This window comes from Rattus rattus, chromosome 11 (genome assembly GCF_011064425.1).
Source record: "Rattus rattus isolate New Zealand chromosome 11, Rrattus_CSIRO_v1, whole genome shotgun sequence".
Taxonomy (NCBI): Eukaryota; Metazoa; Chordata; class Mammalia; order Rodentia; family Muridae; genus Rattus; species Rattus rattus.
Window position 1 is genome coordinate 14,259,507 of NC_046164.1, and position 25,741 is coordinate 14,285,247.

Consider the following 25,741-nt stretch of genomic DNA (forward strand, 5'->3'; position numbering starts at 1 on the left):
CGGAAGCCTATCAAAGTTGCCTATTGCAATAGTCGCCAGATTATGAATTTTCTTCAGTCTTGAGATCACGAGTCTCAAAATCACATTGGTCAAAAGAAAGGGAATGATTCAAAATAACTAAATCTCTTTATCCTGCATTATATACAGAACAGTTTTGAGGTAACAATAATGTCATGGTCACTGGTATAATTAAGAACAGTCCAAATTACTTTTGTGTAAATATTCTTCATTTCCACCTTCTTCTATGCTGTAAAGTAGGAAAAGTTTATTTTAGTCAACTTATTTTACTCACTGAATTTTATTCCTCTAGGGGTGTATCTTGTACAACACCCTGTCTTTACATTTTCAGAGAGCTCTAAGCCTATAATAATAGTTTTAAAAAGGCCTTGAATCTTTAACCTATTCTCCTGGCCAGTCAGAGTTTGTCAATTGTCTCTGTTTGCCCCACATCAGTTACACCATTTGAACTTACTCGAGGGCAGATACCCTAAGCAGATTCCTGGAGTAACCAGCTCTGTGCTTGTCTGTGCTTAATGATCTCCAGGGCACAAGGAAGACTTCCAAATGGTGGACAGGTAAAGTTAAGTTTAGGATTTCCTAAAAAGGCTCAGATATAGTTTTCTCAGGAAAGGGATAAAGTTAATCACAATACAAGAAGTCTCCAAGATTGCAACACACAGAGACCAAAGCCCGAACGTTAGAGAGAAAAGGACAGTGACTCCGGCAATCAGCTTCCCTTTGCTGGAACTGTGTCCGGCAGCTGTGCTGGCTTCACCACTCTCACTGTTTCCAGTGTATGGCTGCACCAGAGGGGGAAGGCCAAATAATACTGGTCTATGGAAAGGTCATAACAGTAAAATGATCACTAATGACGGTCTTCTCTACTCATGTATTATATAATATATACATATGTACACATATTACCTATATAAAAATATATACATCTATACATATATTACGTGTGTGTGTGTCTTCTTACCCTACAAATCCTTTGGGTATGTATATATTATGGCTTCCAGTTTATTGTTTTTATGGGATTCCTGAGTGTGCAAATGAATGGGTGTTGCATCTGTATCTGATTCTTGTGTTTTTCCCTTAGGCCTTTTCCCCCATATTTGCTTGTTTTGTCCTATTCCAATGCATTACTTTTAGTTTAATTTAATTTTCTTGTATGCACTAGAAGTATGTTTGATTTTTAATGAGAGACAGAAAGGGGGTGGATCTGGATGGGAGAGGGGGCGGGGAGGAACTGGGGGTAGTAAAGGGAGGAAAATGGTAACAGGGTATGGAAAAATCTATTTTCAATAAAAGCATGAAGAAGAAGAAGAAGAAGAGGAAGAAGAAGAGGAAGAGGAGGAAGAGGAGGAAGAGGAGGAGGAGAAGGAGAAGGAGAAGGAGGAGAAGGAGGAGAAGAAGAAGAAGAAGAAGAAGAAGAAGAAGAAGAAGAAGAAGAAGAAGAAGAAGAAGAAGAAGAAGAAGGAGAAGAAGAAGAAGAAGAAGGAGAAGAAGAAGAGGAAGAAGAAGAAAGAGAAGAAAAAAAGAAAAGAAAAATCAATCAATCAATCAATCAATCAATCAATCTATCTATCTATCTCACAAAGCTTGCAGTGCAAGTCCAGTAATCTTTCGATCAGGGAGGCAGAGACAGGATACATTTTCCAAGTCCAAGCAAGCCTGTGAGATGATGTACAGAAAACAAAATTACCAAGGAAGAAAAAGATGTTGTATAGCCCCTGTGGGGAAATAAAGGCAGGAGGGCCAGGAAGCCCAACGTCATCCTCTGCTTGTATTAAGTTGATGTCTAGCCTTGGGTACAGGTGACCTCCTTGGGGAAACAAAAGAGCTTGGTCAGCAAACAGGGAAGGCTTTCAGCAGAAGTGGTAGAGCAGACAATAATGGGCTCTGGGTATTTCTGAATCCACAGCCCGGGCTTCCTGTAGAACCAGCAAGGCCACCCCGGACAGGGCCGGGTAGGTGACTTCTGCCTCTGTCTGCATTGATCCCTCAGTCAGCTGGAGGAAGTGGTTCCAGAGTTTTTCTTTGCCGTTAAAATCCAGTGACTTCATTAGCTCCTGTGGACTGGGGCGATAACTCTGTATCGACTGTGTAAGTGTGCGGACAATTTGTACCTGCCTAATCCGTGTACGAAGAAGCCAGACATAGAAGTTCATGCTTTCAAATTCTGTGCTACGGAAGTGGAAACTGGAGCAAGTCTGCTTCGTGGCCCATGATCTGTGAAAGGTGTGTGAGGTGTGAGTGGTGTGTGTGTGTGTGTGTGTGTGTGTGTGTGTGTGTGTGTGTGTGTGTGTTTGCACATGCACGCACGCATGCGAGCATGCAAAATGCTTAATTTTGTAGAGGAAGTTAGTCTAGGTAAAAGGCCCACTCTACATGGGGTGGTACCCCTCCATAGACTGGGGGCCAGGACTAAATGAAAAAAGAAAGGGGTTCACTGCTGGAAAAGTTTGGGGAGATTTGGGGGCAGATCCACCTAACTCTGCAGTATTTCTTTCTTTGGCCACAGAGAAGGTTGAAGGAGGCTTTCATTCCATGGAATTCAAATAGGCCCAGATTATCTGATCAGTTCCTTCCTTCTCCTGTTGCTGAAAGGCACCCCAAGAATAAAATAAGTCTGTCAATCCTCCTTCCTTAAGTTGCTTTGTATATTTTACACATTTATTAGTTATTGTTATATGTGGATACATGGTGTGTGTGTGTGTGTGTGTGTGTGTGTGTGTGTGTGTGTGTGTATGCACATATGCATGTCCCAGCACTCATGGACAGGTCAGAGGACAACTTTGTGAAGTCACTTTCCCCTTTCTACCTTTGTGTGGGTTCCAGGGCTGGGACTCAGGTCAACAGGCTTGTGTGACTGGGCTCTGAAGTGGAAATTGTGGTTTCCCTGGAAAGTCAGTTGTGTCAGATAGTGTTTCACTAAGGCAGACACATGAAGGGATGTTTTGCTGAAGCTGACAGAGGTGAGAGGATGCTTTGCTAAAGCAACCATGTGAAAGGATGGGTAAGGAAGGATTGATTCTTCGCTAAGTGACAGGCATGTATTGGTTCACCTTACACTGTGTTACTGAACTCTGTTTGTCATGACTCTATGGAGAGACCGGCACCAACGAGTTTCTGGTGGTGTTCTGGTGGCTTCTTGCTACTTTCACAGACTTAGGCTGATTGGTAATATGTCTACTGTCACTTATTAAAACTCTTGGGTTCCTATTATCTAATCATGTGTGTGTGTGTGTGTGTGTATGTGTGTGTGTGTATGTGTGTGTGTGCATGCATATGTGTGTGCATATGTTTGTGTGCATGTGTATATGTGTGTATGTATTCATGCATGTGCACATGGGTGTATGTGTATGCATGTGAGCATGTGTGCATGTGTGTGCATGTGCGTGTGTGTGTTTGTGTGTGTAGACATGTACATGCACAGATGTAGTCATTTGTATATGGTTGTGTGGAGGTCAGAGGTTGACTTAGGGTATTTTCCTTTATCAATTTCCATGTATTTATTTATTTATTTATTTATTTATTTATTTATTTATTTATTTATTTATGTATGTCTATGTGTGAATAGACATGTGTATGGGTGTGCAAATAGTTGATGTTGGGTGTCTTCTGTCTTACTTTACTTATTTTGCTTGCTTCTTTCTCTCTTTCTTTCTCTCTTTTTTTCTCTCTCTCTTTCTTTCTCTCTCTTTCTTTCTTCCTTTCTCTTTCTTTCTTTCTCTCTTTCTTTCTCTCTTTCTTTCTTTCTTTCTTTCTTTCTTTCTTTCTTTCTTTCTTTCTTTCTTTCTTTCTTTCTTTCTTTCTTTCTTTCTTTCTTTCTGTGAGATATGTTTTCCAGGATCTTGCTTGTTCAGCTAGGCTGGCTGGCTAGCAAGCCCCTAGTACCTGCTTCCTTCTGCTCCCCCCTCAGTGTTAGAATTACAAATGAGCACCGCCATGCTTGGCTTTAATTTGAATTCTAAGGATTTTACCCCCTAAGCCAACTCCCCACTGTGGCCACCTTAAGTTTTGAAAGCTTTCTTCAGTGAACCCAGAACTCACGGTTTCGGCTAAACTGACTGACCGATGAGACCCAGGATCCTCCTGTCTCTGCCTTTCAATGCAGAGATCCCAGGTGTGTACCACATCTGCCCGTATATGGGTGTTGAGGATCAAACGTAGGCCTGATGTTTGCACATGAAGCAATTTGCATACGGAGCCATTTACCTGTTCTTGTCCCATTGTCTTTTAAACTCCTTTCCACTTTTTATTTCTTTCATGTGTAAAGCATTTTCTTATTTTTTCTATTTCTTTAAGGGATTTTTATAAGTTTCCCCTTCTTGCTTTCATTCTAGATGTCTTTATTTCCAAAATATTTTTTTTTCTTATTTTAGATCTTTTCTTGATTCTTGTCACTTCATTTCTAGGTAATTCAAACTTTAACTTCCTCTCATATGTGTGTTGAGGTTTGGACTGTCGCTACATATTGTAGTGCTAAATCCTGGCCCCGGTTGCCTCCAGGGATGAGGTGATTCCCATCTAGACCCAAGTGATGCTATGTAACCTTGTCCCCCAAGTTATCCCCAATTGGTGAATAAAGGTGCCTATACCCTATTGCGGGGCAGAAGAGAGATAGGCAGAGTTTTGGTTCCCAGGCTTGGGGTCTGAGGCAGAGACCAAATGGAGAGAAGAGAAGATGGTAGAGAGAGGAGAAGACACCATGGGGTAGGCGAATCAGGAAAACATGGTCATGAGGGCTGGCCAATTGGACTTAAGAGCAGCCCTGATGAAACATGGCTACTCACATCTCAAGGTTATTGGCAGGGAAGTAGACGTAATAGCACAGAGGGCAGATATCTGCCCAGCTCTAGTGCTCCAAAGGCTTAGTATAAATATAAAGGTTTTGTGTCTTTTATCTTGGAACTGAATGGTCAAAGGCAGGGTAGAAGCCCCCGACTGAAATTAAATATTTACTACAACAGTTGTGTTAGTTTATTTGTTACTTTAAAAATAGAGAATTATAGTAGTTTCCCCCTTAACCAGGTCATTTTAGCATCCTTTCCTTGTCCATCAGTTATAAGTCGCATCTATGGGGTTTAGCCTTAACCATATGTTTCTATTTTTCATGCTATGACAGTTTTGTATAAGAACATAATGAATTTTAGTCATTTTCTTTTCTATTATTTGTGCTCATGGCCATCAGATGGCGCAGTGTTGCACACCCCTCACTGACGTGAGCCGAGGCAGTTTGTCCTCACTCAGTTTGTATCTTGTGAGAATAGCTTGTCCTGCCGTGTTACAACACCTCAAAATCCGCATCCTCATTTCCTGTTCTCTGCCTTCTGCTCTGACCTTCAGATCCTGAGGTAGGGTCTGAGTTCTCTTCTGAATCTGGGGTAGCTAGCTCTCTGACTGATGCGACTGATGGAATGTGGAGGAAATGATATTCCAGGTAGCTCTCAGGGTCCTGCCATCATGTTGTGAGAATACCAAGCTACTCCACCAGGTGACAGCCAGAACGCAGTGACAGTTTCGGCTGAGCTCCCAGGCAACCATCTTGTGAAGGAGGACCCTGGAAGTCTACACGGTCAAACATCTAGATGATGCTAACAGGTGGTGAACAGCATGTTGCTTTAAAGTTACAAAGTACAAAGTACAAAGTATCGGCTGATGTTTTGACGAAGCAATGGAGGAGAAAACGCCCGACTTCCTTTCAGCTGGTGTCTCATTTTTACTTTGCTTGTGTGTGGGAATTTGAAGAGTCTAAGACAATGTCCTCCTCCCAACCCTTCCCAGAATCCACTCTCTCCTGAGATTATAAGGTTGATCTAGGATAGACCTCAGGCAGGGCCACGGAGCCACCAGGGAGTGTAATTCAGAACCAGAACAGCACGTATGCCATTTAGAGCTTCTCCCCATGAATGTTGGCCCTCTGACCAAACTCTGTATGAAAATAGACTCCTCCTCTTCATATCCTGCCCTGCCGCCCAAGTTTAAGCTCACGCTGTATAAATCTAATAATTTACATATTTGAAAATGTTTTCCAGGTTGTTGTATCTAAAAAAGTAAGTGAGTCATGCAAGCATTTCAGTCAAGGTAATTGTACACCTCAATCCATCCAGTCATACAAAAATATATTTACTGAGGACTTATGATGACCCAAGCATCGTCCCTGGCATTAGGGGCATTGTGGTATTGTGTGTACTTCACTTAACAAAACAAGCATCCTTACCCTTGGGGAAATTAAAGCCTGGTGCTGTATATTATATCATTTAAGCGTTTATTTAGCGGTATGCGATTGTTACTTGAGTGTGCTCCTGAACACGTTCCAAACCCACTTCCAGAACCCTCAGCCAACTTCGGTACACTCCTCGGAAAGACTCCAGCTAACAGCGTTTTCATTTCATCTCATTGCTGGTGATGGAGCAGACGCTCTTGGCAATACTTCTCTGGATAAAATCCACCTAATCAGCATTCCTCTAATCCAGTTCCGATTTCAAAATTCACTAAAATGTGCTAAGTAGTTTCAGGGGATAGTGGAGCATTAAGTTTTGTTGTTAAAATTAAAAGTTACCGAAGGGAGGTATTTTTCTATTCACGTGGAGTCATGCAAATGGCACTTGTTTAGATCAGCAAGGATTTGGTGTCTGTGTGTGTAGATGGGGGAGGGGTGTTGAGTAGAGACTGAAAAGTTAAAAGAGGAAGAGATGAAATTCAAGGCCATATTCTCAAGACTAACAGCTTAGGAAAACCTAGAGTTCTAGTATCTTCCCTCATGTACCAACAGGAAGTTCTCTACCCACCTCTGACTCGCCTTTCCCATCCCTGGGTCTTCTGGGATCTGTTAGTGGGCGGGAGACACGGTCATTGTTTATAATGCTCACAAGCCTGCATGGACGCGAATGACATATATTTAGAAAGCAAAATAAAGCTTTAGGAAGATCTTCAATTTAATGGAAACTAGTCTAGTCATTTGAGAACCACAAGAGCTTTTTAGAGAAGGCCCACTTCAGCCTGCTGGAGGAAGTGTGGGTGTATGGGGTCCCGGTGACACCTGTGATGTCAGCCACCCCTAGCCTGAGGCTCATTGGCTCTGAGGAGCTGCAGCAGAGTTTAAATTCTGCACCGTCAGACTTCTGAGCAGCAGCTGGAGAGTGGCCTCTCTGAGATCCCTCTGGGAGAACCTGACGGAGCTTTTGACCCAGTCGGAAGAGACCTTGGGAGCCAGAGAAGGTAAGGCCTTTCCATCATTTCATTCTTAAAATGACCTTTGCTTTGGTGTTTAAAAATGTGAACTATGAACATGATACAAGGCATTGATTTCCAGAGGAGGAAGGGGAGAGCTGCGCTTGAGTAAAACCAATTCTTATTTTTGTTTTTGGGGTCACTGTCACAGTAGGAAATGACACTGATATTAAAATGACATGTTAAGTCAAAGGAGCCAGGTGCTTTCCTGGCGATGCCTTAATTAGATCTTTGTCTAATTACTTTGAAAGAGAACATTTACTAAGCAGGAGGCTGATGGGAAAGTCCCCTTGGAGTTTAGCTTTCATTAATAAAACACAGCTTTTATCTGTAGGTTTCTTAGAGGCGGAGATGCAAAAGGGTCTAAATCAGTGTAGCAAGTGTTTTAGAACACAGTCAGGTAAATTGAACACCACTCGGCCTAGTTCACTTGGAGAACATGGTGGCCACTATGAGTTGTGTATGCAGCTGAAAGGCGGTCATGATGGTGTGTATTTGGGTAGCCGGATATTCACGTTAGCACAATGCTTTGTACGCAGATAGACCCCAATAAATGCTGAGTAGGATTGCCTCTTAGGTAGGACACACACACACCACACACACACACACACACACACACACTTACATTAGGTAGGAAATGCAAACATACACACATACCACACACACACAGACACACAGACACACCATATACCACCCCCTACACATACCACACACCACACACACACTATACAAACCACATATCACACACACATACCATACCATACACACATATATATATTAGGTAAGACACACACTCTCACATTAGGTAGGTAGGTAGGAAACACATACATACACACACACCACATATCACACACACACGCACACACACACACATACCTACTATATACCACAAATGTAGATACACACATAGCACACACCACATCACACACACATGCACACACACACACCATACACACCACATACACACACACACATGCCACATCACACACTCACACACACATACACACACACACATCACATCTCTTTCTCTCTCTCTCTCTCTCTCTCTCTCTCTCTCTCACACACACACACACACACACACACACACACACACACACCCCTACATAGGTAGGAGACACATACACACATACATTAGGTAGAAGACACATACATACACACACACACACACGCTCCCATCAGCTATGACTTTACATCACTCCATGGCAGAGAGTGGTCAGGCCATGTGTCCTCTGATGTTCAGAAGATGCTGCAGGGAGAAGGTGAGCTGTCCTCTTCAAGAGCAAAGGCCCCTGCTTTCCTCAGGCTTCTGGTTGACTGATGTTCTTATGCCCTACTTTTTTTTAAACCCTGTTGATTAAACACATGTGAACAAAGAATTTTCTAAAGAGTCTGTAGTCTGTTTACTGTTCACCAAATGGAGATGTGGACCAGGGTGTCTCAGATGTTTAGAGGTTTCTACAACCTGTATTTGGGGCACTTTGTGATGGTCCCACTGTGGAGGAAGGTGTATAATACTGGGTTGATAGCAATTGTCCTAGAGACACTCACAATTACTGGAAAGATTAGAAAACTTTATTTGCTCATTTAGTTCCCTGAATTCTAATCGAGTTTATATTCTGGCCAAATTGCACTTTATTTTCAAAGAGTAGTGGCGATGAAATTAAAGCAGGTGCTGATTAGCTGATTGTGTGATAACCTTACTACCGCTTATTATCTTCTAAGGTAGATACTGATGTCAGCACCCAGAACAGACCCTAGCGTATTAGCTGTTCAAGTGACTAGTAAATATAGTGTTCATTAGTATTCTCAAGGTTAGCAATAAGAAGAAAATAAATCTAAATTATTTTCCGAGTGTTTAAAAAAAGAGTCTATGGTTTTTCATTCTTTGATTTCCTGTGAAGTTAGATATTGGATATTAGTTATTAGATAATAGGGAAATTAAACAAAATGCAAGAGTACTCAGGAATCACTGGTGTTTTCTGGGATATTTTGCAGAGTTATGATTACAACTCTATTCAAACTGAGACGTCAGGAAATTGTAAAATGCAGGACATCTACACAAGTTTCCTTTTGCCAGTGAAACCAAAGTGACTGATGTGTGGTTATTTTGAGAAAACGGCATCTGGGAAGTTTTTTTTTTAAACCTTTTGAAAAGAATGAATCTAAGAGCTTAAATGTTTTGACTGTAAGAAGCAACGTGTGTTGAATTAGATTTCTTTTCAGTACAGCTGCACGTCTTTTAATAAGTTCTTCCCAGTTGATATTAGGGAAAGAACTTAAGAATAAATCAGTATATTATGAAAACTATTGTAGCATCCTGAATTCCAATAAAGAAAATACTTTTAAAGATTCCCAAGTGGTGCTGATAGATAGCTCTTGTTGTAAACCTATGGCTTAAGTGCATTTTCACCGTCCGACATGCATTTATATATAAACAAGGAAACCGATGAGTATGGAGTCTGAAATGAACTTGCAGAATTTCTTAAAACACATGGAGTTCAATCAAGTATGCCTGTTTGAGCATCTGTGAGGCTTTACTATGGCAAGAAAATGATTTCCCTTCAGATCATTTTGATAGCTTTATTTTACGTCAGCATTGGGTAGGTCTATGCTGAGATAAAGAACTAATTATTTTTGAAGCCACTGGTTCACAAAGTTTGGAATGAAACAACCTTCCAGAGTAGTGCAGCTTGATGCGGCCTGTTTCTCTCGGTGTGACTCACAAGTGTTTTCCAAACCCCTAATCTTCTCTGGGTCCTCCGGTGCCGTGAATGACACCCGAGAGAATTTAGCGCAATCATGTATAATGTATGACTGAAGGCAGGACAGTAGGCATTTAGAGCTTTCAGAGGCTGTAATATGAAGCCTGCCACAGCACGTGGCTTGAAGATCAAAACGAAAAAGTGCAAAACCAAGTTATTTTTGTCTAGACTTTATTATACAGCTATAAGAATGACTGAAGACACACCACACCATACACACACACACACACACACACACACACACACACACACACACACACACACACACACACACACACACACACACGGGGCGGGGTTAGTTTTAGGAGAACAAAATGTTGAGTTGCTTTGCAATACTGGCCATGATGTGTCTGTTCTCTTTTCTTTACCTTTCTTTTACGTCTGATGAGTTGGTGAAGAGATACCCGTAGGCCTCCTCTTTTGTTTCTCGGGAGTCAGGTTTCCAAGTTGAACTTTTGGACAGCTTTATGGAGTGTAATTTACAGAGCACTTTCCTATGCGAAGCACTCAGCAGAGTGGTTTTTGCACACCCATGGGTGCATGTATTTTGCACACTCACAGGTGTGAACATTTACCACAATCCCTACAAGGACACCTTCATCACCTTCAAAAGACATCTGCACCTCCACCCTCACTTCTCAGCTCCCTGCCACTCCACAAGCCCTGAGAACTACAAATCTGCTTCCTGTCTCTTAAAGATTTACACGTCCTGGACAGCTTATATCAATGGAACCGTACAACTGTGGTCTTCTATACCTGGCTTCTTCTTCTTTTTTTTTTTTTTTCTTTTCTTCTTTCAGAGCTGGGGACTGAACCCAGGGCCTTGCGCTTGCTAGGCAAGTGCTCTACCACTGAGCGAAATCCCCAACCCCTATACCTGGCTTCTTTTAACCTGTATAATGCCACCAAGGCTCTCTACCTTGTGCACGCATGTATGGGTGCTTTGTTCTATTTTATGGCTGAGTGCTATTACATCCTACAGATGTGTACTGTACTCTTTGCCCTTTCACCCACATGTTCAGATGAACACATTTATGTTTTCTTTATTAACCACATAAAAATGAAAGCAGTCCGATTACTGTATCATAAAGTGAAACACCTATGACTCTCATTACAGGTGGAGGAATCGCATCCCAATATGAAGACTGTTATCCTCCTTACGTTCCTCTGGGGGCTGTCCTGTGCTCTCCCTGTGAGTATAACGGAAGAGATGATGTCCCTCTTAAACCTCAGATACCATCATCTTAATGACTATGGACCGGGTGTGTCTGTCCATTTCAGTAAGAAGAGAATAATAGTCTCTTGTTTAGGAAGCTGTTTCCTTTGAACACAGCCAAGTTATTTCTTACTCTGTTCACCTCCGTTCACAGAGCTACAATTCTCTTCTTCATCGTAGCAATGTCTTCAAAGTGTCACCCCCGAGTTGCAAAAACCAGCACTAATTAGGACTCTGTTAGAAATTTATATTCTTGAACCCTACCTCAGATCCACTGCCCAGATTCTCTAGGAATGGACACAGAAATCTGAGTTGTTGCAAGGCTGCCCGTTGATCTTATTGTAGGATAAAGGTTGACTCTCACTGCCCCCCAGTATGTGGACTGTTGATAAATGCTGTCTTCAGAAGTTCCCTGTGGGTTTATCGTGTATGTTCTGTTTTCTAGGTCGCCAGATACCAAAATACTGAATCTGAAAGCTCTGAAGAGAGGACGGTGGGTAGAAATAAGACCTTCTGAAACATTTTAATTTTAGTATGTGATGAATATAACCTAGTTGGCACAATGGCAAATCATGAGTGGTGATAACTTAAGAGCGTATAAATGCCTGAGCTGTAGGTAGTACGGACTATGATTTTTAGTTTATAGAAAATAATGCTTCAATTCCTACGTGGTGTAGTTTGATGAGGAACCCTTTCCGGTTTTGTTCTTGCACTGATGAGTACCGTGGTACAGGGGGATGACTAACAATGACCCAGCTGTTCCTGAGAGAGCAGAACTTGAAGTCTGTGTAAGTCTGAAGAGGTGTCTATTAGGCAAGGATACCTAATAGGGTACCTGCCAGGTGACAAGAGAAGAAGGATATGAAAAGATACGAGTGTCCTTGTCATGATGGTGCTGTTTGCTGAGTGCTGAACTCTTGATTACTCTATGGCAACCAACTGCCAGTCATTCAAGGATCACCGCCAGATCGAGTTCTGAGTATTTTTTATGTATTCCATTTCTCATTTTCTATCCACACAATAGATTAGGCATATTTGATTCCTTTACTCAACAGAAATAAAGGCACAGAGATTAATGTAGTCTGTCCAGGGTATATGCTTGATAAATGTTAGGGGCTGACTTTGAAATGTTAGGATGCTGTGGCTGAAAGGTAAAAATGTAGATTTTTACACAGTATAATGGATCCCTTCCAGAATGGAGCCAGGGCCAGACAGTCTTCAATTCTCAAGACTAGAGCTGGAAGTCAAGGTTAAGCCAGGATGCCGTGTCCACCATCTTGTTTCCCGTTGGCTTTTCTATATGGCGCAGTGTTGGCCCATTTCTCTTGGTACTTACCAAACAAAGTCAGGAGGTGGGAATTGGGTCGTGCCCTGCCTTAGGTGACAATAGACCTTACAGGATATATTGTGAACTTTTGTCCTTGGGCTGGCTAATTTAAAAGCATTCACTGCAGACCACTCTCATTTAAACAGAGATTTAGAGACACATCTTGCTCTCAAGCCTATCAAGTTATAAGAAAAATGCCAACATTTCCTGTCTTCCAACTGTTAAAATTCCAAGCGATGGCTGCTGGAGTAAGTTTCCATTGTGTCTACTTGCTGTATCTTGGAGCAAAGACAGATGGTTGCAGCCCCTTTCTCTGAGATACCCCAGGCTAGCACCATTGAGAGGCGGGTGAATGTCTTGCCAGTAGCAACTGTTCTCCTTTCTATTTAGTGAACTGAGCACGTCACATCGGGCGCTATCTTGTTTAAGAAGAATGGAGATGGTGGGGAAGGGAGATAGGGCAGAATTTTCTCAGCGATTATGAGCAAATGCTCATAATTATCCTCACCAAGGGACTAAGGAAAGTGAAAGAAATCACAACTATGATTGTAGTGGTTGCATTTAACATCTACCTTTGATGTCTGTGTCCCCTGCCGACTCCACATAGGGTTTAATTCCTTTCTTGATTCAACTTTGTCTATCCTGGAGATTTTTATGGTGGAAATACCAAAAATGGATTATTTCTTTGATTTATGTCACACTGAACAATACCAATGATATTCGCACACCATCGGCTGAATCCATTCTCACAGCCACCTTGGATCATTACACAGCGTGTGGTACTTAGTATGTGAATAAGGAACTGGCGGTCAGTGGAAGCGAGTGGCCCACCCTTTCATATAGAAGCAGCCATTCCAGAATACCTGAGCCTTAAGGGTTTCATGGACATAGGACCGTCATTGCTAACACCAAAGGGCTGTTTTTAAGGTCAAAACTGGAAAGGAATGAGTTAGGTGAGACTTAACTCTGGATTCTGAGCCCCAGTGTTATATTTTCTTCTGGTTGTAGGAGCAGCTAATGTCAGAGCGCACACACACACACACACACACACACACACACACACACACACACACACATTAGGTAAAGTGTTAGAAATATAGTAATCTTCAGTGCCTACTTCAACATATTTCAGATTATTACTTATTTTACCTTGGATTTTAGATATTTTACCATGAGAGTATGATACACCTTCAAACTTAAAAGTCACCTGAAGTTATTCTACACATTTTCAGTGACATAACTTACCCCCGAAGAATAACTCTCTTTCCTTTCTTCTATAACAGGGCAATTTGGCTCAGTCACCGCCACCACCCATAGTAAGTATCGCATTTATTTTTGTGAAAAATGCCTCACGAGGTGACTTTAACATTCTCACCACCCTGAAAGTAGTAAATATGAATGTTGAGTGAGTGATGTGTATCATGTTTTTCCTTGGGAATAGCAAGAAGGAAAACAAACATTTTTCTTTTCCCTTTCAGAACAGTGAGTCATCAGAAGAAAGTAAAGTTAGCCCAGAGGGACAGGTAATTAGACATGCTTCCTCAGCTTCTCCCACTGCTTAGGGACTGGAGGGAAACGATGGGAGATTAAATTACCTGGCGGCAGTTCTAAATATAATATTTTCTAACCATTGGTTATGCAGGATAAACAGTCCCATAAAATAAAAAGGGAAAAGCGAGTAAAGAAAATTCAAATGTGGACGTCCTGTTCATTCCAGTTTTATCATCTGAGACATTGTGTCCTGAAATGTCCCTCTTAGCTATAAAAAAAAAGACAAAACAAGGGGAAAAACAACACACACACACACACACACACACACACACACACACACACACACACACACACTCTGACCAGGTCAGATGTGTAATAACTTTACTAAAAACAGTCCTATCATCGTCCTAAGAGATAAGAAAAGAAGAAAGCTAATATATTTTATTTAAAAGTTTCTTTGTATGTATGATCTGGTATATGTGTATGTGTGTGTGTGTGTGTGTGTGTATGTGTGTGTGTGTATGTGTGTGTGTATGTGTGTGTGTGATGTGTGACATGTGATATGTGTGTATATCATGTGTGATGTGTGTGTGATGTGTGTGGTGTGTGTGTGATATGTGATGTGTGTGTATGTGTGTGATATGTGTGGTGTGTATGTTATATGTGTAATGTGTGTGATTGTGTGATATGTGTGTATATGTGTGTGATGTGTGCTTGATGTGTGATGTATATGTGTGTGGTGTGTGCTGATGTGTGATGTATGTGGTGTGTGTGGTGTGTGTGTGTGATATGTGATGTGTATGTATGTGTGTGATGTGTATGGTGTGTGTGTGTGTGTGATATGTGATGTATGTGTATGTGTGTGATGTGTGTGTGTGTTGTATGTGTATGTGTGTGGTATGTGTGGTATGTATGATATATGTGTAATGTGTGTGATGTGTGATATGTGTGTGATGTGTGCTTGATGTGTGATGTATGTGATGTATGTGGTGTGTGTGTTTGTGTGTGTTTGTGTGTGTGTGTGTGTGTGTGTGTGTGTGTGTGTGTGTGTATGTGTTGTGTATTGGGAGAGGTCAAAGCCAGGGTCTCATACTTGCCACCTGAGATCTCTATTCCTGAGTGACCTCCCTGGCTCTGTCCTACTGTTATGCCCAGACAGTCCTGTGGGGACCCCAGAAAAGGCAGGCATGTGGTTCTTTCTGAAATGTAGACTCACTTTGCATCCTAACAGGGCCAGACCTGGGAGATGAGTCATTAGCCTCCCTATTCTTACTAACTAAATACTCACTGAAGAAGATCGTAGAACTTAAAAACCATAGCATTTGGGAAAATGATGGCTTAGGGGACAATGTACCGACTCCGCTTTCATTTCTCAAGTCCGGATAGAACTGCTGCTTGAGAACAGTGTGATGTATGCATATCAATGCTTAGCGAGGCAGGCCGGGTGGCAGCACTGAAGGATTTGCATACAAGTAGGAAGTAGCTGGGTCTGATGGCTTGTGTGTGTAACTCCAGCACTCAAGTGTTTGAGACCAGAGGAAGTCCAACCTGGGCTACATAGTAAGTTTAAGGTCAGCCTGGACTACAGGATAAGACACTGTCTCAAATAAAATAGAAAACATTAAAAGAGTAGAATAAAATAATAAAGAAGAAACAACTCGCTTGAGTTTCAACCGTTTTTTTTTTTTTCTTCTCATTTAAGTTCTGGTAGAGAGTTAGGAGCACAGGGAGAAAAAGCAGAAAGAGCTGATATCATTCTAGATAGCTTCCTCTGCTTCAAGCCTTGGCACTGACCATAGCTGTTTACCCTGGCTTCAGGCAAATAGTGACCACACGGACAGCAGTGAGTCTGGAGAGGAGCTGGGCTCCGACAGAAGCCAGTATAGACCGGCTGGTGGTCTCTCTAAGAGTGCCGGGATGGACGCCGATAAGGAGGAGGATGAAGACGACAGTGGAGATGACACCTTTGGAGACGAAGACAATGGCCCAGGCCCGGAAGAAAGACAGTGGGGAGGACCCTCCAGACTGGACAGTGACGAGGACTCGGCAGACACCACACAGTCCAGTGAAGACAGCACCTCTCAAGAAAACAGTGCCCAAGATACCCCCAGTGACAGCAAGGACCACGACAGTGACGAGGCAGACAGCCGGCCTGAGGCAGGCGACTCCACTCAGGACAGTGAGAGTGAGGAATATCGGGTAGGAGGTGGCAGCGAGGGGGAGAGTAGCCACGGGGACGGCTCTGAGTTCGATGATGAGGGGATGCAGAGCGATGATCCCGGGAGCACCAGGAGCGATCGAGGCCATACCCGAATGAGCAGCGCTGGTATCAGGTCGGAAGAATCTAAAGGGGATCACGAGCCCACGAGCACTCAGGATTCAGATGACAGCCAGGATGTGGAATTTTCAAGCAGGAAATCCTTCAGAAGGTCCCGGGTCTCTGAGGAAGACGACAGAGGTGAGCTCGCTGACAGCAACAGCAGGGAAACCCAGAGCGACTCCACAGAGGATTTCCGCTCCAAGGAGGAAAGCAGGAGCGAGACTGAGGAGGACACAGCCGAGACCCAGTCCCAGGAAGATAGCCCAGAGGGACAAGACCCCAGCAGTGAGTCCAGCGAAGAGGCTGGGGAGCCATCCCAGGAAAGCAGCAGCGAGTCTCAGGAAGGGGTGGCCAGTGAGTCCAGGGGTGACAACCCAGATAACACAAGCCAGACAGGAGACCAAAGAGACAGTGAGTCCAGTGAGGAGGACAGACTGAACACATTCTCCAGCTCAGAAAGTCAGTCCACCGAGGAGCAAGCTGACAGCGAGTCTAATGAGAGCCTCAGCCTCTCAGAGGAGAGTCAGGAGTCGGCCCAGGATGAGGACAGTTCCAGCCAGGAAGGCCTCCAGTCTCAGAGCGCATCAAGGGAGAGCAGGAGTCAGGAGAGCCAGTCTGAGCAGGACAGCCGTTCTGAGGAAAACAGGGACAGTGACTCTCAGGACAGTAGCCTATCCAAAGAAGAGAGCAACTCGACGGGGAGCACTTCCAGCAGCGAGGAGGACAACCACCCCAAAAACATGGAAGTTGACAATAGGAAACTAATAGTTGACGCTTACCACAACAAACCTATCGGGGACCAAGATGACAATGATTGCCAAGATGGCTACTAGCATTAGCTTCTCTAAGAAATGGCTCTCACAGGACAGAGTCTTGGGGGCCCCAAGAGTAAAGTTCACTACAAGTATAATTTATTGATGTTTTGGTCAGAAGTAAAACGGCCAGGGGGGATTGTTTTGTTTGTTTGACTTTTTTTTTTTAATTTTGTTTTTTGTTTGTTTGTTTGTTTTTTCCTGTGAGGAATTGTTGGACATGACACTCTTTTCTAGAGTGTCTCCCACTCCTTAGAGGCTTGCATGTGGGATGACGTCAGAGCACGCCCAGTGAGGAATCATGCGCATAGCAGCTTCACAGATGCCGTAGTCCCTGGTTCACCAACCCGACAGTTACTGAGATTCTGTTACATACCAGTCACAGCACTGGGGTGGGGTGGCTGCTTCAGGCTGGGTCTTGCTCCCGAGGAGCTTGCCCCAAGCAGACACTCAAATGTAACACATTAAACGATACAAACAATGGAGGCCCTATTGCAGTGAGTTTGGGTTACAAGGCTTTGGGTCCCGGAGGGTAAGAAATTACTTCAACCAGCCCCTGCCACGGCTGAGGTGTGTACAGACAGGGAATGGGAGCGAGACAGGGAGTGACCAGCTTCGCTTTGGAGAATCAGAGGTTCCACAAGTAGCAAAGCCTGGAGATTGAGGGTTACATAGGATTTCTCCATTGAAGACAATATAATTCTATTTATTCTTGAGATAAACAGTATTACATCTTATGCAATTAAATATTTAGTATGGAAAGGCATTCTGAAATGAGACGGCACAATGGGATAACTTGGATAACATTTTTTTTTTCCCAATTAATTTGCCCTATTGAGTGCTTTTGTGGGCCTTCTGTAAACATTGCCTCAATGATGACAAGGAGGAGGAGGAAAATTTGGTGGGGAGATGGGAGAAAAAATAATTGAAAAACGATGTATAGCTTTATTTTTTCCAGATTATTTATGTGCAGTGCAAGCACCATCCCCGAGTCCTTTCCATGTGTTGCACATAGCATAATTCTGTACATAGAGCCTGGCCGCTTTGTTGTCGTTTCTTCCACTTTTATTACTTTCCTTTTCCTTTTGTCAAGTGCCATTGAAGTGTTACCTCATGAAAAATATTTGTTTTGTAATAAAGATAATAATTCCCAGAGGAATTGTGTGCTTATTTATTACAGCACCTTTAATTATCTGGATACATTCACGGTAGACAATTCTTTCTTTGAAACTTTTCAAATAACTTTGTTTCTTGCTTTATTAAGATAAAAGTATTTTTTTAATTCATAAAAGTTCCTTTGTAATTAAGGCAGTAGCGTTATGAAACTGTAGGCTGAAGAGGGCTGGAGAGATGATTTACTGATTAAGAGCTCATCCTGCTCATACGAACAGCCTGAGTTTGGTTCCCAGCACTCACCCCTGGTGACTCAGAGATGCCCGTAACTCCATGTTCAGGACGTTCTGTGCCTCTCACCCCCAGGTGCATTTGCATGCATGTGCACACCCCCCCCACACCCACATAACTAAAAGTAAAAACATATGTGCTCGTGATAGTTTGTTAAATATACCTGTTATAGACAAAGAGGAGAGACTGGAGTAAATTATTAGCTTTGATGAGACCTCATGAAAAACTTGTGATGTTTGAAATTGGTATTTGTTCTTCATATTCTGTCAAAGGCTCATCTGCATATTGTAGAAGGCATGGAAAAGCAAAACCCTTCAGCTTTTGTTTCTGAGGGAAACTATTTTACCTCAGCACTTCTGTCTTACCAGAGTGTTTACCATCATATGCACACTACAGCACAAGTCAATTTCCCTACCAAGTATCCCTTACCTATCCCTACTGTTAGAGAATCCAGAGTTTGGTCTGATCCCCTTTATTCTTACTTCTCAAGGTCAAAACTGTGTCCCCTTGAGGATTGTATCTCTCTCTCTCTCTCTCTCTCTCTCTCTCTCTCTCTCTCTCTCTCTCTCTCTCTCTGTGTGTGTGTGTGTGTGTGTGTGTGTACATATGAATATGTTTGCTCATTTAAACATGCATACATAGTCTCTAATCCTTCCCTTTGCGATGGTAATTTGGTAGGTCTAGAGCAGGACCTGGAATTACTCTGCTATAGCCCAGCATACGTGTTCTGGGGTCTTTGTAGCAATTGCAGGGCTCCTGCAAACTCACAGCTCCTTCAACGATAACTGTCCTACCTTCGGGTCTCTTAGGAGCCCGAGGCATAGGTGACTTGTTCTCACTACTCAGTATCCCTCTGATCCTAAGTGGCTGGACAGGATGCGTGTCTGACACCAGGGAGCCTGTCTATAGTGGCCTGCAGCCTCTTGGAAGTCAGAGGTAAGACGTTCTCTGAATGTAATGATACTATCAGGTCTATGTAGACCTTTCCTTCCAGGGGACCTGGATATATACAAAAAGGAAGAAGTCCAAAAGGGGTCAGAACAAAACCAGGAAGGGATACACAGAGAAGCAGAAATAGAGAAGTGTTGTGGGTTGCCTTAGTACTACTTGTCTTCTGATGTTCATCCTGCTTCCTCGAGAGGGGCTGCCCGCAGTCCATCACATACTTAGGTGATCTATGTGACCCTTCTCCCCATTTTAACTGTCAGTAAAGGCCAGAGCCTGTGATTGGGCAGTGGAGGGGAAAGGTGGGACTGGGGGTTTGAGAGTGGGGACAGGTAGAGAGGGAGAAGAGGAGGAGTTCAGAAGGAGAGAGGACGGAGGACTCAATGTGCCCGAACCACGTGGTCAGGAGAAGCCACAAGTAGCAAGGGGTCTCGTAGCTGGGGAATAAGTTAGTGTAGTGTCAGATCTGCCCAATCTAAGCGTGCAGCTTATAATTGTAATAATTGGATTGGATTGTGGGTTTTTGATATGGGTTTATTTGGGTTGGAAATTACAGCAACAGACAGGGGTACACATACCCCATTAATATAAATCATAAAGGAAAAGCATGGCGCTTCCAGTGTGGAAGGAAATGGCATCCTTCTGATTACACATGTGGCCTATCTGTCTCCTGTTGCCTGCCAGGCTCTCTTGGATTCTTCTCAAGTCCCACTTCCCTCCTCACCACACATGTATAATCGATTTTGATTTATAGTGATGAGATGACTGAAAGGCCATGAAATCATTAATAACTTTGAACTTATGTAAGGTGACACCCACGTGACCCATGGGGACCCTCAAGATGGACTGAAGCACCAGGTTTCCTTTCTGGCTTGAAATGGCTCTAGAACGTTACGATTACCTCTACTGTCTCGGAGCTTGCTTTTCTAATTTCATCAGGGCGAAATCTCTCCTTCCTCCTACTCTTTCTTTAAACAGTGATGCAGTCGAGTTCGCCTTGGTGGGAGGCAACCTGTTCTCATTGATGACTTTACGCATCTAGGAGATCTTAAAGTTTCATCCCTTGACGAAAACCTCACAGTAACTACCGCCGGAGCCCCCAGGGAGGTAGGCACCTCTTCGTAGCTATCAGATAAAAACACACTGCTGATCTCTCGATCCCATTATTTATAGCCCAAGGAATTCTGTTGGCAGCCCCCTCGCCCCCAATAAATATCAGTGGCTCAACCTGTGCTCTCACATCCCATCTGCAAGAAGAGATAAAAATATACTCTTTTTATATTGTCAAGGGATTCTAAAAATTTATCCTCATGCAAAGACTGTTGTCCAAATCCTGACAACTGGGAAATTGTTGATACATATGGGAGCAGAAAAACCTGTGGATTTCTATTAGATTCTCAAAAACAAAACAAAACAAAACAAACAAAACAAAACAAAACAACCCATGAGTGCATTACTGGAATCCATTCAGTGGAATAAAACAATAACATTGGAAATCTAAAGATCTGTAGAGCTGTTTAGACGGTGTCCTGTTGAACTGTCGTGCTTAGGGAGGACCCAAGTCAGTGCTGAGGGACAGATCTGGGAGTCTTGCATGGTTCATATGCTAGAACAGGAAGCACTTGCTCTGTGTAATAGATCAAACTACCCCAAAGATGCCATTTTGATCAAATGATGATAAAACTTAAAAGACACAGAACCACTATTTTAAAAATAAAAATTCAGACAATATAGCTTTTTTTTTTCCTTTACAGTCCAAGTATAGATTGAGGTTGGATTAGATGGGAGACGGATTCTGGGTCAGATAGAGATGTCTCAGGACTGACCGTCTGCTCATCCACATAGGTTGGTCTGATGCTGCTTGTATCGTCATGCTAAATATTGGCCCCTAAGGTCTGTTGTCCCCAGAGACAAGAGAGTCCGCACATGGACCCAAATGACACTATGTGACCTTGCCCCCAAAGTTATTCCTATTGGTGAATAAAGATATATAATATATATATATAATGTGTGTTATATGCATACAATTTTAACATATATTTATGTATATTAATTAACATATGAGTATATAATATGTATCTGTATAGTCAGAGAGCATATGAATGTAATTATAGTTACATAATATTCTGGGGTTTCTTAGTTTTTTGTTTTTTTTTTTAATTTAAATTTTTTTTTTACTTATTCACTTTACATTCTGCTCACTGTCCCCTCTCTGTCCCCTCCTCCCACAATCTTTCCTCCATCCCCCTCCTATCCCCTTCTCCTCTGAGTGGCTAGGGACCCCCCTGGGTATTGCTCCCACCCTGGCACATCAAGTCCCTGCTGGGGTGGGTACCACTTCTTCTGGCACTGAGACCAGACGAGGTGGCTGAGCTAAAAAAAAAAAAAATCCCATATATAGCCAACAGCTTTTGGCATAGCCCCTGTTCCAGTTGTTTGGGACCCACATGAAGGCCCAACGTCATCTCCTACATGAGCGGGGAGGCGTAGGTCCAGCCCACCCATGGATATTCCTTGGCTGTTGGTTAAGACTGTGAGAACCCCAAGAGTCCAGGTTGGTTGGTTCTCTTGGTCTTCCTGTGGAGTCCTCTCCCCTGAGAGGCCCACAAGTCTTCCTCCCATTCTTCCATGAGAGCCCCCAAGCTCCAGCAACTGTTTGGCTGTGGGTGTCTGGATCTGTCTGAGTCAGGTGCTGGGTGAAACTCCTCGGAGGACAACGTGCTCCTGTCAGCAGCACAACAGCCTCTCATTAATAGTGTTAGGGATTGGTGCTTGCCCATGGAATGGTTCTCATGTTGGGCCAGTTATTGGCCATTTTCTGAGTCTCTCCTCCATTCCCAATGCATGCATCCCTTGTCGAGAGGATACATTTTGGGTTGACATTATGGAGGGTGGGTTGGTCTCCCTATTGCACCACTGGGGTTCCTGTCTGGCTACAGAAGATATCTTACTCAGGTTCAATATCCCTAATGTAGTGAGTCACGGCTAAGGTCACCCACGTTGGTTCTTGATAGCTTCAAGTATCCTACGTTTCTCTCTCCCCTTAGAGATGTGCCCCACCTCCTCACCCCTGTCAGTTGCAGTTCCCTAGTCATTTTCATGGCCATCTGCCTATTTCTCCTGTTCTTCTCCATACCTGATCCTGAGTCCCCCATTAATCCTCCCATCTCCTCTCCATTCCAAGCCCTCGCCCCTTCCAGCTGCCTCTTATGACTATTTTATTCCCCCTCTGGTAAGTGAGATTCAGGCATCCATGCTTGGGCCCACTTTCACGTTTAGTTTTTTTTGGGGTCTGTAGAATATATCATGGTACCTAAATTACATAGCTAGTGTTTCCTGATAAGTGAGTACAATACCATGCATGTCCTGTGGGGACCAGGTCACTTCATTCAGGATCATATTCTCAAATTCCATCCATTGGCCTGCAAAATTCACGATGTCTTTGTTTTTCATAGCCGAATGATACTCCACTGTGTAGATGTAACACATTTTCTTTATCCATTCTTCAGTCAAGGGATCTGTGGGTTGTTTCCAGTTTCTAGCTGTTATGAATAAAGCTGCTATGAACACAGTGGAGCGTGTGTCTTTGTGGGATGTTGGAGCATCATGTAGGTATATGTGAAAGAATAAAAAATGCAGCTAAGAAGTCAGAAGTTTAAAAAAGCCCCAAATACCTCAAATTCCAGACCCTGCCCTCTACCTGTACTAGCTGACCATAAAGTTAGATTAAAATCTTAGAGAATAATCTTGAGAAACAGGAAGCTCCTCCTTGTGATTTTTCATTAGTATTCTCGACACTTTCCAATGACACCATCCCTGCCCCCTCGGGTCGTGGTTTCTCCCTTTAAATACCCTTTCTCGAAGCCTTTCGGGGTCGAACTCCACTGCCCCTGCATGGGATACGAGTCTTGACCCCAGTGCACTGGTTCCTATCAATAAACCTCATGTTTATTACAGCAAGGACGGTCTCACGTGAGTTCTTGGGGGGGTCACATCATCCCGAGACTTGAGTGAGGGTCTCCCCACTCCAGGGGTCTTTCATATGCCCAGGGGTGACATAGGTGGGTCTTTAAGTAGAGCTATTCCCAGTTTTCTGAGAAGCTGCCAAATTGATTTCCAGAGTGGTTGTACAAGTTTGCACTCCCACCAGCAATGGAGGAGCGTTCCCCTTGCTCCACGCCTTGCCAGCCTGTCTGTCTCTCGAGTTTTTGATCTTACCCATTCTGACTGGTGTCTGACTGATGGAACCTCAGAGTTGTTTTTGATTTGCATTTCCCTGATGACTAAGGACTTTGAACATTTATCTAAGTGTTTCTCAGCCGTTCAAGATTCCTCTGTTGAGAATTCTGTTTAGCTCTGTACACCCCATTTTTAAAATCAGGTTATTTAGACACATAATATTCTGTTTCTTAACTCAGATACTGAGACTCCATTTACTGGATGAAGAAAGAATTGTTTATCAGGCTTTAAAATAATTGATTCTTACTAGCTTTTAATTTTATGTATTTGTTATGTATTTTTAATATTACTCATATAAAATTAATTTTAGACCAAATTATCAACATAGCATAAATACACAAAATTTAGTTAAAAATCTGTGAAATGTTGGCCTTTGGAAATGTGGGCAGTACAGAGACTGCTCAGCATGTAATTCCCCGTAGGAAGTTACACCATTTCGTGACCTGATACCACTGGGTAAATTATTACATCGAGAACTGAAATTATCAGTCAGTACTTTAAGCTGAGATCTGGATAACTCACAGGGAGCCTGAAGATCTTGCTGTCAGGAGTGAATGCAGCGGGCGGGGGAAGGTGAGGACTCTTAACAATAGCGGTTCCTGGACCTCCGGGCCTGGTGCACCCGAGGGGCTTTTTAAAACTGCCTCTTCTGGTTTCATTCAAAAAGTTCTGGGGCTGGGGATTTAGCTCAGTGGTAGAGCGCTTACCTAGGAAGCGCAAGGCCCTGGGTTCGGTCCCCAGCTCCGGAAAAAAAAAAAAAAGGAAAGAAAGAAAAAGTTCTGATTTCATCAGCCTGGGGTTAGTTTTGGGTTTGATGGAGGTAATTGTAAGGTGCAGCCAGTGTAGAGAGCTTGTCCTATCATATGATGGTCAATTCTAGAACCTTTTGACTGTTCTTGGGCTTCTGAAGGGTGAAGGGGAAACGGTAAGCAGGACTCTAACCCCAGCTCATTTGATGGATTGGACTCTGCCCCTCCGCCCCAGGCTTGCTGGATTCCGTTGACACGGAGTTAGCAGGTGCATCATTTGGGTCCCTGGCGCCACATGCACCTCATTGGCCCTGGGTTCGGTCCCCAGCTCCGGAAAAAAAAAAAAAGGAAAGAAAGAAAAAGTTCTGATTTCATCAGCCTGGGGTTAGTTTTGGGTTTGATGGAGGTAATTGTAAGGTGCAGCCAGTGTAGAGAGCTTGTCCTATCATATGATGGTCAATTCTAGAACCTTTTGACTGTTCTTGGGCTTCTGAAGGGTGAAGGGGAAACGGTAAGCAGGACTCTAACCCCAGCTCATTTGATGGATTGGACTCTGCCCCTCCGCCCCAGGCTTGCTGGATTCCGTTGACACGGAGTTAGCAGGTGCATCATTTGGGTCCCTGGCGCCACATGCACCTCATTGGCTCGCAGATGGTAACAATTAAGACACAACCAGTCATCAGAATAAAATGCAAGGATGTTTTGCGTCTTGAAAAACCGCCCATCTGAGCGTTAGTTGCAGTAGCTGCTGCCTGAGTTCTCTCTGCTGTTTTTTTATCTGCATTGGCTTCCTTGTCTGGATAAGCCACGATTTAAATAATAAAAGGTCTCCCTCTGCCTTTGTACCGGGGCTCAAGAGACTGAAGACCTCACTTTCAGAGAATCATCTTCAGACTGGAGCACGCATGATCAGGAAGCTCGGCTCGCTCCCCTTTTTAATACAGATCAGAACTATTATTTTAAGCAACTGAATACACATGGAGCGACTGCTCTGAGGCCTCTTTCTGTGGCTGACAGGAAAGGCAAGGCAACAGTCCTCTTGAGCAAAGCAGTCTGGCCTGGAGACCTGCTGGAAGTTAGTTCCGGTGGGGAAGGAGGCCAGGCGAGCACAGGAGAAGCTGAACAACTCCTGCTATCTTTTTATCATTGCACACTCGTGCCCTTCTTGCTGTGGGCTGTGCTTGGCCTCCATTGCGGCCGGCCGTACTAAGCAGGCTTGTATTTTCTGTGCTTTCAA

The 25,741-nt window shown here is 43.4% G+C and overlaps 1 protein-coding gene across 1 annotated transcript; it reads left to right on the forward strand.

Moving 5' to 3' along the window:
* Positions 1–7,128: 7,128 nt before the first annotated feature.
* Positions 7,129–18,323, forward strand: Dmp1 (dentin matrix acidic phosphoprotein 1). Its single transcript, XM_032916531.1, has 5 exons — positions 7,129–7,227; positions 11,119–11,193; positions 11,663–11,710; positions 13,828–13,860; positions 15,854–18,323. Exons 2-5 carry the CDS (start codon positions 11,140–11,142, stop codon positions 17,186–17,188), a joined length of 1,470 nt encoding a protein of 489 aa, XP_032772422.1. The 5' UTR covers positions 7,129–7,227; positions 11,119–11,139; the 3' UTR covers positions 17,189–18,323.
* The last annotated feature ends 7,418 nt before the right edge of the window (positions 18,324–25,741 follow it).